This window comes from Epinephelus fuscoguttatus, linkage group LG1, assembly GCF_011397635.1.
Source record: "Epinephelus fuscoguttatus linkage group LG1, E.fuscoguttatus.final_Chr_v1".
Taxonomy (NCBI): Eukaryota; Metazoa; Chordata; class Actinopteri; order Perciformes; family Serranidae; genus Epinephelus; species Epinephelus fuscoguttatus.
The window spans coordinates 23832069-23845360 of record NC_064752.1 but is presented as its reverse complement, the minus strand read 5'-3'; the positions used below and the strand labels follow the sequence as shown (position 1 = coordinate 23845360).

The window sequence follows — 13292 nt, the reverse complement described above, 5'->3', positions numbered from 1 at the left end:
AGGTTTCACATGTGTCCCAACCAGTGTTAAAACAAAACATACACCCTTGTTTGGTTTATAAAATGCCAAAAAAAAAAAGAAAAAAAATGCTTAAAATCTAAAATAATGCAATAAAACAGTGGTTTATCACAATTTAAGAAAAAATCATATGTGGTAATTTTGCTTGTAAAACAGGAAAATGATTAATCAGTCAGCCAAATTGCTTACATATTCTCTATTGATCGATTAATTAACAATTGTTTCAGCTCTGTAAAGTTGTTTTTTTGTACCCTAGACCAGTGGTTCCCAACTGGACCAGCCACAGGATCCAAATTTCTCCTTAGTCATTAGTTCAAGGTCCACACAGTTGAATAGAATCAGCGTCATACTTGTGTTTAGCCATGCAGTCGAGCTAGTTTGCTGTTTCAGTCAAGTATCTGTCTGTTAGTCACTCACTCTACAGCTGAAAACAACACTTCAAAATAAAGCTCTGTGCCAGAAATTGTACTGTACTGAAACTGTACTTCAAAATAAAGTGTTTTTTTGTTTTTTTTTACAAACTTGACACATTTGCAGTCCATTCAGATTGGACTGGCAACCCACTTTTGGATAGCGATCCACCAGTTGGGAATCACGACCCTAGATGAAAGTCTTAATGTTGTTTTAAAGCGGTGACATTCTGGCCTCTTTGTTAGCCTAAAATTGTTTCATGTAAATATACAGAGTCAAATCTGACAATAAAATACCACTGTGTATTATTTCTTTTAACTTGTAGAAAGTAACCTGAACATGAATACATGACCTCAGTGTCCTCAGGAGAAAAACTACTGCTCTGTCACTTACACAAACATACTGTGACATGGCGTAGCTGACCTCTGTTTGTTCTGTACGCCAGTTTACTTGCACTCAAACATATCTGGCAACCCATTTTCACCTGCTCTGTTACAGCTATGTCCAGCTACCTGTACATTGTGAAATCTGAGTTACCTCTGGTCATCCAAGCTTTCCTGAAGGCAGATCCAAACTCTGAGTGAGTATTATCACCTAAGTGCTTTTCAACATCAACATCTCAGTGCTGCTGGTGCGATGCACGTGACTCTCGCCTGCTCTCCAGCTCAGACACTGTGTGTCAGGTCAAGGGGCCTGGCAGACTATGTGGGCAGTGAATATATTTCAGTTTGCACCACTCATTGATTCAGTCAGTGTGGGGTGTGATGAGAATGGCAGCTTGTAATTGGCTAAACGGCAGGGGGCCCATGGTTGGGTACTATCTGTCAGTTATGTCTACACACAACATAAACTCTTAATGCTGTCAGCTCGTAGAGGCAAGTGGCGCACACGTCAGAGCAATGCCAGGACGCAGACATTCTGCATAAGGCCACGAACTACTGAAGTGGATTCCAGCTGTCTGTTTGAATCTAAAAACAAACCTTGGACTCAAAAGGGATTGCAGCGACTGTGGCCATCCCTTTTAAAAAATGTCTGGCCTGGACAATAAAAAAACCCTCTCTTCAGAAATATCAGCAACCTATCTCAACCTTGTGTTTTACATATTGAAGTATCCAGACAGTCCTTTCAGGGAGCTTACATAATGCAATTCACTATACACAGCACACATTTGTATTAAAGGGAACCTATTGTGCCTTTATGGTACAATCCTGGATGTTCATATTAAACATGGCCAAAGTTACAAGTAGTGAGATAAATGTATGTAAAAGTAATCCCTGTGAGCAAAAACTTTAGACAGTTCTGAATACTGTTTCCAACATTTTTTTCTACTTTGTAGACAAGATGATATCTTTCTTTATATGGTCATCTGCTCCAGTGTTTGCGCTGCTACTGTAGCTACATACTAACATATGGGAAACATGTAATCTTTGTTACTAGTGTTGTTAATTTCGCCCTTATTTCAGATTATATTCCTGCTGGAACATGTTCGGTTGTGAGAATTTTGGTTGGGAAGCTTATGTTGGGGATTTTTAATGGGACATAGTGCCACTATACTCCATTACCATCATTACTACACTGCTACATGTAGCTAATCGCTACATAAGCATAACGTCAGAAAAAACATGTTCTTGGTTTCTCCCTGAGTTTGGATCATAGTCCTGCTGGAAAAATGTCCACTTTTAAAGATGAATGTTTTAGAAGCTTCTGCTGGTGATTTTTTCATGGTAGATAGTGGCGCTATATTCCGTTACAGTCATGCCCGGATGCACACTGCTACATGCAGCTAATCGCTACGTGAGCATAATATCAGACAAACATATTCTTGGTTGCTGTTGTTCTCAATTTCTCCCTGATTTTGGATCATAGTTCTGCTGGAAAAATGTCCAGTTTTAAAGATTGTTTTAGAACCTTTGATTGGTTTTTCATGGTAGGAAGTTCTGCTACATGCTGTTACAGTCACTTCCTGGATGTCAGTATATTGCTATATGTAGCTAACTACAACATGCTAATGTCAGGGAATGTAATGGTTGCATAAGTTGTAATTTCTCCGGGTATTGCATCATATATCCACAGTCGTTCCCCAGCTGCAGTGGCAGTGCAGAGACACCGAGAGTGCAGATAAGGAAGACTTAGAAATGCTGACCAATCAGAGCAGACTAGGCTTTTTTGGGAGGTAGGTTCAAAGAGACAGGTGCTAAAATGCTAAAGGGTGCCAAAGCCGTGATTACATGTGTTCCAGCACAGACAGTACGAGGAAAATGAAGTGTTTTTCCTGACATTATACAATAAAATTCCGCCCAAAATAATATGAACCTGAAAATGACCACAATAGGTCCCTTTTAAACAACCTCAACACTAAATACCCATCTAAGCTTCGAGCCTGACCTGTGTCTCTAACGTCTCACTGTTCTTGAGTTTGGTGTGCTTTTCCATTTTTATGTCATACCCTTTAGAAAGCCCTTACACCTAAGCCCTCTGAAGGACACGTCATTATCCTTTATCATGATTAATTTTGGAGTGGGATTAGCTAATAGTCCACTTATATCAGAGTTTGTGTGTATTCCTTTCAGGGTCAGATGCTTGGCAACAGTCGAAAGTGACGTATGAAGTATTACGACTCTTGTTCTCCCTGTGTCTCACACCACACACACACACACACACACACACACACACACACACACACACACAACCCCCCCACCCACACACACAAATGACAGCAGCAGGTGGTGTAACATGGGTGCCAAATTCTGAGGCCGAGCATAAGGACAGGTCAGCTCAGGGCCAGCTCTCAGCAACTAAGTCACACACTGTTCATTTCCACCCAGTCCACCTCTTGCTGTTTAAATCCATGGCGTCAGGAGAACAGCGTGGAATGACGAGTGGGTGGTGGGGATGGTGGGAGGGGGGTGGGTTTGCGTCGTCACACATGGAGAAGGTCAGATATTTGGAAGTAGCAGGAATTCACTGCAATAGTCCTGACACTGAAGTCATGGTAATGAGGACTTGGACTTGACCGCTGTGAGACTTGACTCCATGAAGACTTGGGCCCAACTAAATGTTTAATGCCAGTTAAATACCAATATATATATTTGGGATTTTAAAAAGAATGGAATGATGTTTTGGCTAATACTTATTTTTCAACATAAACACATAACAAAATAGGATCCCCTTAATTTTGTTATTTAAGAATTGTGACCAAAATATGCACTGATCGGGGCATTTTACAGTTAAAGAATAAAAGTAAAATACATTAGTATAACAAGAAACTTGCCATTGCTCTCTGCTAGTGCAATTTATCAGCCAACGCATACAACACTGCTAGTTTTTTTAATATCGTAATATCACAGTCTAATAACATTAGACTGTGATATTACGATATCACAGTCTAATAACATTAACTCTGTAAAATCCTAAATTTCTTAACCATGCAGCTCATATATTTGTTTATTAGGCTCCATGCTCTGCAAATACTCGCAGCAGTAGATTCGCAGCAGCGTCATTTAATTTCATGTGTGAAAGCTGATCGTCTAAAATGACCTACTGGACAAATGTCCAAAGAGGACATGACCTGTGATTCATGTGGCTTCCCCTGCATTTAAGGGGCTCCTCCACACACGCTCACACAAACACACACACACTTACATAGAGAGAGAGAGAGAGAGAGAGAGAGAGAGAGAGAGAGAGAGGGATAGTCTCATAGATCACTGTAAGCAGGGGGTCACCATGGCAGACAGCTGATCTGACTGGTTGTCTCGTTAAGAAGGTTAAGAATAACAGGCTTAGCAGCTTAAAAAGGGGCTGCAGGACACACACTGTTCTACTCACAGGATTTAGGAGACAGTGGACTTTAATGGTTTGACAATTATTTCTATAAGCTTCCTGCTGCTGGTGCTCATCACAGGTCCACTGCTACTGATGTGAGATTTACTATCATTGCCACCTATTACATTTATTGGAAAGGAGAATTTGTCTCTCCCTTTAAGTAAACTGTGGATTTCCCACCTCAAGAACTGACGCAGCTCTATTCACATGACTATAAGAAACCAGATACATACACAGTTAACTTTGGACTAATTAAAAGCCAGTGAAATATCTCACGTTTTTGGCTGGATTGCAGCAAAACAGTAATTGCAGAAACTTCCTAAGTCTGAAATCCTATCGCATCTCAGTTTAGGGTGACATTTAGGATTTTCCTAACTGCATTTAACAAAAAAATCCTATCTTATCTCAGGATATGAATTAAGCTATTACACAGCAATCGAAAATAGTACAAAAGACATTCACATCCCAACGTCCAGTGGATTGGGTGTTGGACTAAAGAAACATCTGGCAAAGTAGAAAATACATAAGTCCACACACACACGTGTGATTTCCTCAGACTTCTAATACATGACTGCAAGTTGCCATCTGAATAACCCATAGTGCTGCCTGAGCCAGTCATGTGACATGCCACACCTGTAGCCCAGCAGAATTCATTACCGTGTGAGCATATATACAAACAGTCAGGCCACACAGAAATAAAGGTACAATAAAAATGGCGACTTTCTCTCATGTATCAGAAGTCTGAGGAAGAGCTGTGTGGCTCGAAACGTCACTCTGCATTAAAATCCTTCTGAACGGGAGCTACTTGGTGTGTGGACTTATTTGTTTTTACTATTACAGAACCACCCCGTCCTAAAGTCACAATAACTGTCAAAAATTGCGACACGCTGTCGTTAGGTCTGCATGGCAATGACAGTGAAGAAGGGAAACAACATGAATACTGAAATAAAGTCATTAAAAGTTTTCTTTCCTCCACTGACATGAATAATGCCTCCGACTCCACGTAGCTAAAATTGAGCACCCATCCTTTTTGTGCATGTTAGCCAGCTAGCTGTCAGGGACAAGTGAGATTCACTGATACTATGGCTTGTCCATCTGGATGGTCTTCATCCTAAACATAGAGACAGGCGTGACAGGACGAGAGCTGATTGATGAACCAAATTCACATTTGTAGGATTTCTAAAGATAAAAAAGGAAGTCTGAGATAGGATACGACACAGCCACCAGTTCAGGAATTGCTTATGTAATATGAAGATAGAATTTTTCCTTTCTTCCAAACAGGATAGAACAAGCAGCTAGGATATTTGTTCTGTAATGAGGCCCCAGGACACCGAGACAGACGGACACAGGACACCATGACGTGAGGCCAGTCAGACACCCTGACTGCGTCCCAGCACCGACATGTCCACGTGTTTTAAGAACATGTATGATTGGCATTTGTATGACTGGCATTCACGGGAGGTTTGTTTAATGGGTGCGTGGTGCCCACATATAGCAGATGATGATGCAACAGAGTGCAGCATAAGCAGAGCTAAGATTGGATATGTCATTCAATCCCCACACATTTTTTAGACTTAATTCAAAACTGATTAAGTAATGCCTTGAAGGTGGAAACTAATTTTGGGTGGTGTGGGATGAGTGGGGAAAGACACAAAGGAGCAAGAAAAATACAGGAACAGAGATGGAGATGATGTTATGGAACAAGCTGACATGGATAATATTTACTGACGTCTTCAGTGCTGTATTGTTTAGGCTCCATTTTTTCTTCCCTCCCTCTGCGACTGTGAGTGGTGGCATAAATCATCAGTGTTACGTAACGGGCTATTGCAGTACTTCTGTCGAGAGCAACATAAGCAGACACGCTTTTTCCACATTCTGGAGGCCAGCGATGTTCCCAGCAGATCGCTGTTGGTCTGGTGAAATGCACCACATGAACCATTTGGACCTTTTAGATTTTCAACAACCTCATGCCACTCAAACAAGTGCTCTCAGACGATGTGATTCAGAGAACGTAGCACCACCAGTTCCACTGAACGTGTCAAACAAATTCTTACCATCTAACACTTTATCCACTCTATTTTTGTCTCCGTCTCTGTGTGTGCTGTGTCTCTGTGTGTGCTGTGTCTCAGTGCCAGTGTTTGAAATATGGAGCTCACCAAAGTAAACAATATTTTTTCTCCAAACAGTCTGTGGTACATGAATGGAAACTACCTGGTCATCATGGTGTCTGCCAGTATCATCCTGCCCTTGGCTTTAATGAAACAGCTCGGTGAGTAGTTTGTACAGTTGGACCTGGTCTGTTTCATCTTCTTAAATTAATTGAGACATTTTTATCTTCCATAAAGGACTGTATTAGTCTGTTGCAATTTTTAATATGAATAAGGCATGTCACATATCTGTGTCATGTGTTCATTATGCACGCAGGGGAAACATTTGTAGTTCTATCACCACAAAACCTTTTCCTTGAACTCGCCTGCATTTCAACCACTGTGGCCTATTTTTATATGGAAAATCAGTTCTGCCAAGAAAAAAAACAAAACACGTCAACTTGAATTGTTAGGCATGACAGTAAAGGGCCATCCACACCAATAATAGCTATAACAATATCTATAACACGTTATGAGCATCCGCTGGGATGAAGAACAACATTGTGTAAACAGTGGTGCCAAGTGAGTACGTTCTGTACGCTCAAGCTGTGCCAGTGCTTTGGAAAATAAATATTGATACCCTGTTATTGCTGCATGTTGCACAGATAAACTCACATAAAACCAGGAGAAAATAATCTTTACCTCATCTCTGTTAATAATAAAAACAAAACCCCTCTAACTGATTCCAAGGGTGAGTCCAATTGCACCCCAGGTGTCCTTCTTCTTGATAGTTTGTTTACAAAGACAGTTTGTTGTATCAAACATGAGTGCAGTTATTTTAAGCCTTGATGAGGCTCTCTGCAATGCCATCTGCTATTTTGAAAGTGACAACCTGTGAATTCGGATACATTTTGATTGGCTGCCAGTGTTTCTGTCATTCATCAAATCGCTCTGACAGTGATTTGAATGACCTTTCGCTAAGCCCCGCCTCTTTGCGATAGTCCAACAAGCTGTTGCAGTAAGCATGGAGCCCATACTGTAACTAACTGCACTCCCTGAAGAAATATTAGCATATCTTTTGAAAAAATGAAACAGTGATTCCAGAGGGAAGCAGACAGAGGGGTCTACAGTCTGTGTTTGAAGGATATATCCAGGATGTCAAACTGACTCAGCAGCAACAACAGGTTAAAAAGACAAAGATAGTTAGAAGCTAAAGCCGAACTATAGGCTACAGATCACAGTGTAAAAGTGAACCACCACATCACTGCTGATCGACACAGAAGACAATAAATATAAAGGGAGACTTCACTGATATTGAACCAGCTGTGTGGCATCACAGTGTGTGCAGGTGAACAGTGTTTGGCTTCGCCCCCGTGATGCTGCCACCTGGACATCCGTCGCCGGATGGGCAAACATCAAACGTTCATCTGCGCACACTGTGATGACACACAGCTGGTTCAATATCAGCAACATTTCCCTGCTTCCCTTCACTGGTTCCTGTACAGCAGGGTCGGCCTTTGTTTCACTGTTATAATCATTAAAAAGCAAAAGCAGCATGTGTATACATTCAGTAGGCTATATCTTCAGTAGCTAGCTAGCTAACCCTACACTTTTCAGGGTTTGGTTTTGGTTTTGGAACAGGGAAGAAATGTATGACGTATCTTTGAAACGTATCTTTTTCAACCTCTCCAGGTAACGAGTATCATTGATACACAATGTGCCCCAGACACAACATTTAGCTCCAAATCCACAAAACCAACCTCAAAATGAAAGAAATCTGAAGCAACTGCATTAGAGTCAATGGAGCACAGCTGTGTTGTTGTTGGACCCTGGTCTGAGCCGGCCCGATGCTACGTTATGATTGGCACGTCCTGACGTTATAGTTGTGTGGACTCTGCCATCACTTAGTGATCAAGTGATCACTTACACTTAGAATAATTCTAAAACAGTATATTTATAGTCATTGTTATAGTTACTGATAATATAGTAAGTATGTTTTCTTTAGTGTATGATCACCTGAAAATAAGAATTGTCGTGCATTTGTTACCTTAGAATGAGCTGTTTATGTCTACATAGGGAGCGGGTCCTCATCCACAGAGTCAGCCATGTTTGTACAGTAGCCCAGAAGAGACAAACTAAACACTGGCTCCACATAGTCGTTCACGTTTTTGCTTTTTCACATCAGTTATCGTAGTTAGCAGTCCCTCCGTGAGGAGCCGAACACCAATGGAAAAACACTGACTTTAAGGTGAAACTGCTTAATTCAGTGTTTTTTACGGGTTTAAATCATCTGGTCTGTTTGTTCAAGAGAGGAAAAGATGTCTGCAGATGATTCTGCTCCCGTTAATAACCTCCTGAACAACAAACACCAAAAGAATTCTAACTGGGAGATCACGCCTGGCATACTAGAAAAGTGTCAGTGGGTTGTAATCTGCAATCCTCACTGTTTGATGCTACTAAATCCTACACAATGTTCCTTTAAGCCATTATGAGATAGAAAGACTTCTCTGATTACTCTTTTTGTGGTCGAAATGGGCTCCCATAATTTCCAGTTTTTATTTGAGCTGTAGTTCCAGCCTCCAAATGTTAATAGACTGTTAGTCCATGATGTCCTTGTATTTATTCAAGCTTGTTGTGCTGCCTATTACTCTGTTTGGATCTTTAAGCTTTGGTTATTTAATTTGAAGAGTTAGCGCTTTTCATTTTACATTTGACCCCAATATTTTATATATATAATATATATGTTTTATGAAACGTTTTATATCTTTAGGACTTGCTAATTAAGATTATGTTTTCTTCTGACAGCCAACATAGATAATGACATGTTGATGGAGTAGTTACCTTAAAGTCACGCAATTAGTGTTCGTCTTTATCCCGCCACTGGCAGCAGAGACAGCAGGGGGCCAATTAGACATAATTTTCCCTGAGTTGATCCCGCCCTTTATTCCAGTCTGAGCTCTTCATTAATACATGAAATAAACTCGCTCCTTCTGGTCTCACAGTACTGGGGGGTCGCTCTGATGGGGGCATTTTGAGGGCATTTTTGCCATTTAAGCCTCATTTATAGAACAGTAGGTGACCTTCTGACTGTAAGCTTAGCAGAGCTGTTATGTAACTAACACAGCGTACAGTAGTCTCAAACAACACGCGAAGGCCAAGTGGATCAGGAACTGTAACAATAACTGCCTTTTCCTCTTTATTTATAGGTTACCTTGGCTATACCAGCGGATTCTCTCTCAGCTGTATGGTGTTTTTTCTCTCTGCGGTAAGTTGGTCCGGCTCACATAGTGGCACATCATCACAGTGGCTCTTCACATGGAGGCTCATTTGTTCTGGCATGCCATCTTGGCACACATGTTGCTCACTTTCCCACCCCCGTCTCTTTCCCACCCTCGTCTCTATTTTCAGTGGCATGTGGCTACGTTTGATAAGGCGAATATAAGAGCTGCTTAACATACATCAAAGGTTGAGAGTTAAACCTCAGTACTTAGAGGCTGAGTCACGCTAATCTGATGTGAAATGCCTTTTTTTTTTTAGCTTGGCAGTGATTGTTGAGAGCTCTTGTTTACTGACTCTGACGCATCCCTTCATGTTCAAGTCTTTTCTTTGATTACATCTGTTCTTTTTTCCCCCTTCTTTTGCATCTCTTTGCAGGTTATCTATAAGAAGTTTCAGATTCCCTGCCCGTTTGAAGAGTTCTCAGTCAACAGCACTGCTGCCCATCACCCCCTGAATGTCTCAATCCACGGCCAAGAGTACAACAACGGTCTGGTTCACGAGGACGACGACTCCCACTGCTTCCCGCGCATGTTTACCATCAACTCGCAGGTAGGCAGCCGAGGCTAACACACAGTCTGCTTATCTGGATTGTTTTCAAACAGTAAGGCCACAAGTGCTGAAGTCTCCAGAGTTCCCACACTTGTTCTGGGAGGCTTGGCCGCACTGCTAAACATAGAAAGTCACACGTTTATGCGTTCTTCACAGACAGCATACACAATTCCCATCTTGGCGTTTGCCTTTGTTTGCCACCCTGAGGTCCTCCCCATCTACACCGAGCTCCGCAAGTGAGTTACCCCTCGGCGACCTGCAAGTATTTTGCGACACGTCTTTGCAGAATGTGGCACGCACATAACTGTCAACTCTCTGATTTCAGTCCAACAAAGAAGAAGATGCAGAGGGTGTCCAATATCTCCATCTTTGTCATGTACAGCATGTACTTTCTGGCAGCTCTCTTTGGCTATCTGACCTTTTATGGTGAGTGCAGCTGGCTCTGGCACTTTGTGTTTACAGTATCAGTGGAGAAAAATAATGTTTATGCAAAAATACATAGTCAAGGCATTAAGGGATATTTGTTATTGTCAAAGATACACATACACAGAATTTTGTCTCAATCGAGGCCCAGTTGTTCAGCGTAGTCTAATCAGATTCGATCAAATCTTTAGAATGGGTTGTTCAAAAGAGGAGAAAAAAAAGATTTGAAACTGGATCAGATTACCTAATCCAGTTCTGGTATTGATCTAGATGGGTGGCGCTCAAGTGGTGTGCCGTGATGCCAATCAAGGTGTGCCATGGGATTTTGTGACTACCACATATTATTATGACAATATTCAATTGAACTTTGGATTTTTAATTGCCTGTATCAGTATGTCATATGTCATTTGATTGAATTAAATTAAAAAAAAAACTTTCATTGGGAACCTATTTGTCTCCATTTTCGCATAGGAATTATAAGTGTGTGACACATCAAAAGCCCTGATTGGAAGCCAGTGTGAGGGATGATAACATTTAAAAGAAGAAAACCATGAGCGGGACAATGGATCGCTTTACTGTATGGAAAAAAAACTGTCACCAGACAGTATCATGAAAGCTTATTATAAGCTCTTATTTTTCTTTTTATTATAGTCTTATGTCATAATGAGAGTGACGTTATAGAAGCTATTATGCACAGATATAAATACATACTCGTCCTTTGGTGTGCCTTAGGCACAAAAAGTTTGAAAACCACTGATCTAGATCAAACCTTCAGTATGTGTTGCTCAAAACTTTTTAGGAGGACTGGGATACCTTTGATCCAGAAATTCAGGATTATCGTGATCCCAGCAGAAGGCCTGTTTCAGGATGGACATCAGGAGCAACATGCAATAAAACATTTAAATAGTTTAAATGTAGTGATACATAGTCCCATTTAGAGCGCAGGGTATCCAGATTTGGTCAGCTTGAAGAGTTTGTATCAGACAGGTTTGCTGAACCAGGAAAGCAAAACATGAGATTTACAAATCCATGCCATTATTATCCAGATTAAATATTTGAACAACTGGACTCTGGGTCTGACATTGTGATGAGGGTATATCCTTTTATACTGAATACTAAAACACATAGAAATACTATAAATACTACAAATGTTCTAATGTATGGTTTTAATTCACTGCATATTGTTTAGTGATGTAGTAATATGTATAACTGATAGTATTTTCTGCTAAAGAAATCTGCAGACACAGTATTTGCTTCTCTTGCTACACATAGAGCTCAAGCTCCCTCTTGTGGTGACAATGTGCTCTCCAGTGTTGGAAGTTATTATTACTGAGTGATTCCACATGAGAAAAATTTATTATTAATATGTTGGGTTTTTTTTTACATTTATCTATTATTTCCATAGACAATGTGGAGCCCGAGCTGCTGCACACTTACAGCAGGATCGATCCCTACGACACTCTGATCCTGTGCGTGCGAGTGGCCGTCCTCACTGCGGTGACGCTGACCGTCCCTATCGTGCTGTTCCCTGTAAGTTTGATATTGATTTGTTCCCTGTGACGCTCAGTGAATGGAGTGTTCTGGTATTATTTACTCACTGAAACCTCCCTCTGTTGTCTCTCCACAGGTACGTAGAGCCATCCAGCACATGTTGTTCCCCACCAAGTCTTTCAACTGGTTGCGTCACATTGCCATTGCCCTCCTTCTGCTCACACTCATCAACATGCTGGTGATCTTTGCTCCCAACATTTTGGGCATCTTCGGCATCATTGGTTAGTACAGCGCTGGGCGTGGAACTGAAACTGTATCTAAAGTATCACAGTGAGGTTTTGGTTTGTTATCAGTGAATCAAAAGAGGCACTTCTCGGGCTGTTTATGGCATTAACTCCTCCTGTTTATGTGAAGTCTTTCATTTTTAAGGAGGACTGTCCAAGAAACATCATCACCATGACACACTTAAAAAGTTAAGGACAAGTAGCAAATGATATCATAACTACAGCTGTAAATAACATCAGAAAAAAATGACCAACAGATCTTGTTTATCCACCTCTATTTGACCACATGTGACATTCTATATATTTAGTAATTATGGGTTACTTATTCTGTCTCTGTTTACAGACCTCCTGTCACCTCCAGTTTCAGTGTTTGTTATGTTTCAAACTTTGGAGTTCCTGAAAACATTGAAAGCAAAACTAAAAAATGTGACCTTGTTTGCTCACGGACAAACTGACATCCTGAGTCAATATTATTGTCATGCTGCATCCTCATGTTTCACATGTTAGAGGTCAAAGTTAAAAAGTTACATGACCATTAAGGGCATCTTCAAAGCAACAGGCCCTGCTTTGACAAACACATGTTTGTGGTTGGTGCAATATATGGAGCTGTTTGCAGCAACCTTAGTATGTTGTTAGGGCTCGTACTCTCTGAATTTATCTGTGTTGTTTTTGAGTTGAAAAACAGGTGAAAATTGGATTTCCCTGGACCATTCCGATCCCAGTGATCAGTATCCCTGAGTGTGAGGTCAACCTGAACTTTAATATATTCTGTAAAGTTATCTCCACGATCAAGCCAACAATGTTTTACCCTTAGAAATGTATTTTGACTGATATTTACCATTGTCACCCAGTTTCTGTGGCGTTAAACGCAGTCCATGATCAAGGAATGGGCACAGGCCCCATGGCCCAAAATGTAACTGCACAGTGT

The 13292-nt window shown here is 40.9% G+C and overlaps 1 protein-coding gene across 4 annotated transcripts in view; it reads left to right on the top strand.

Moving 5' to 3' along the window:
* The window catches only part of slc38a3b (solute carrier family 38 member 3b), a 41925-nt gene that overhangs the window by 22175 nt on the left and 6458 nt on the right, over positions 1-13292 (top strand). For all 4 annotated transcript variants that reach the window (XM_049584587.1, XM_049584560.1, XM_049584569.1 and 1 more), the window contains 8 exons: positions 928-1009; positions 6438-6520; positions 9545-9603; positions 9993-10166; positions 10323-10402; positions 10492-10592; positions 11995-12119; positions 12217-12361. In XM_049584587.1, coding sequence (XP_049440544.1) covers positions 928-1009; positions 6438-6520; positions 9545-9603; positions 9993-10166; positions 10323-10402; positions 10492-10592; positions 11995-12119; positions 12217-12361 — 849 coding nt within the window. The remainder of the gene's footprint in view (positions 1-927; positions 1010-6437; positions 6521-9544; positions 9604-9992; positions 10167-10322; positions 10403-10491; positions 10593-11994; positions 12120-12216; positions 12362-13292) is intronic.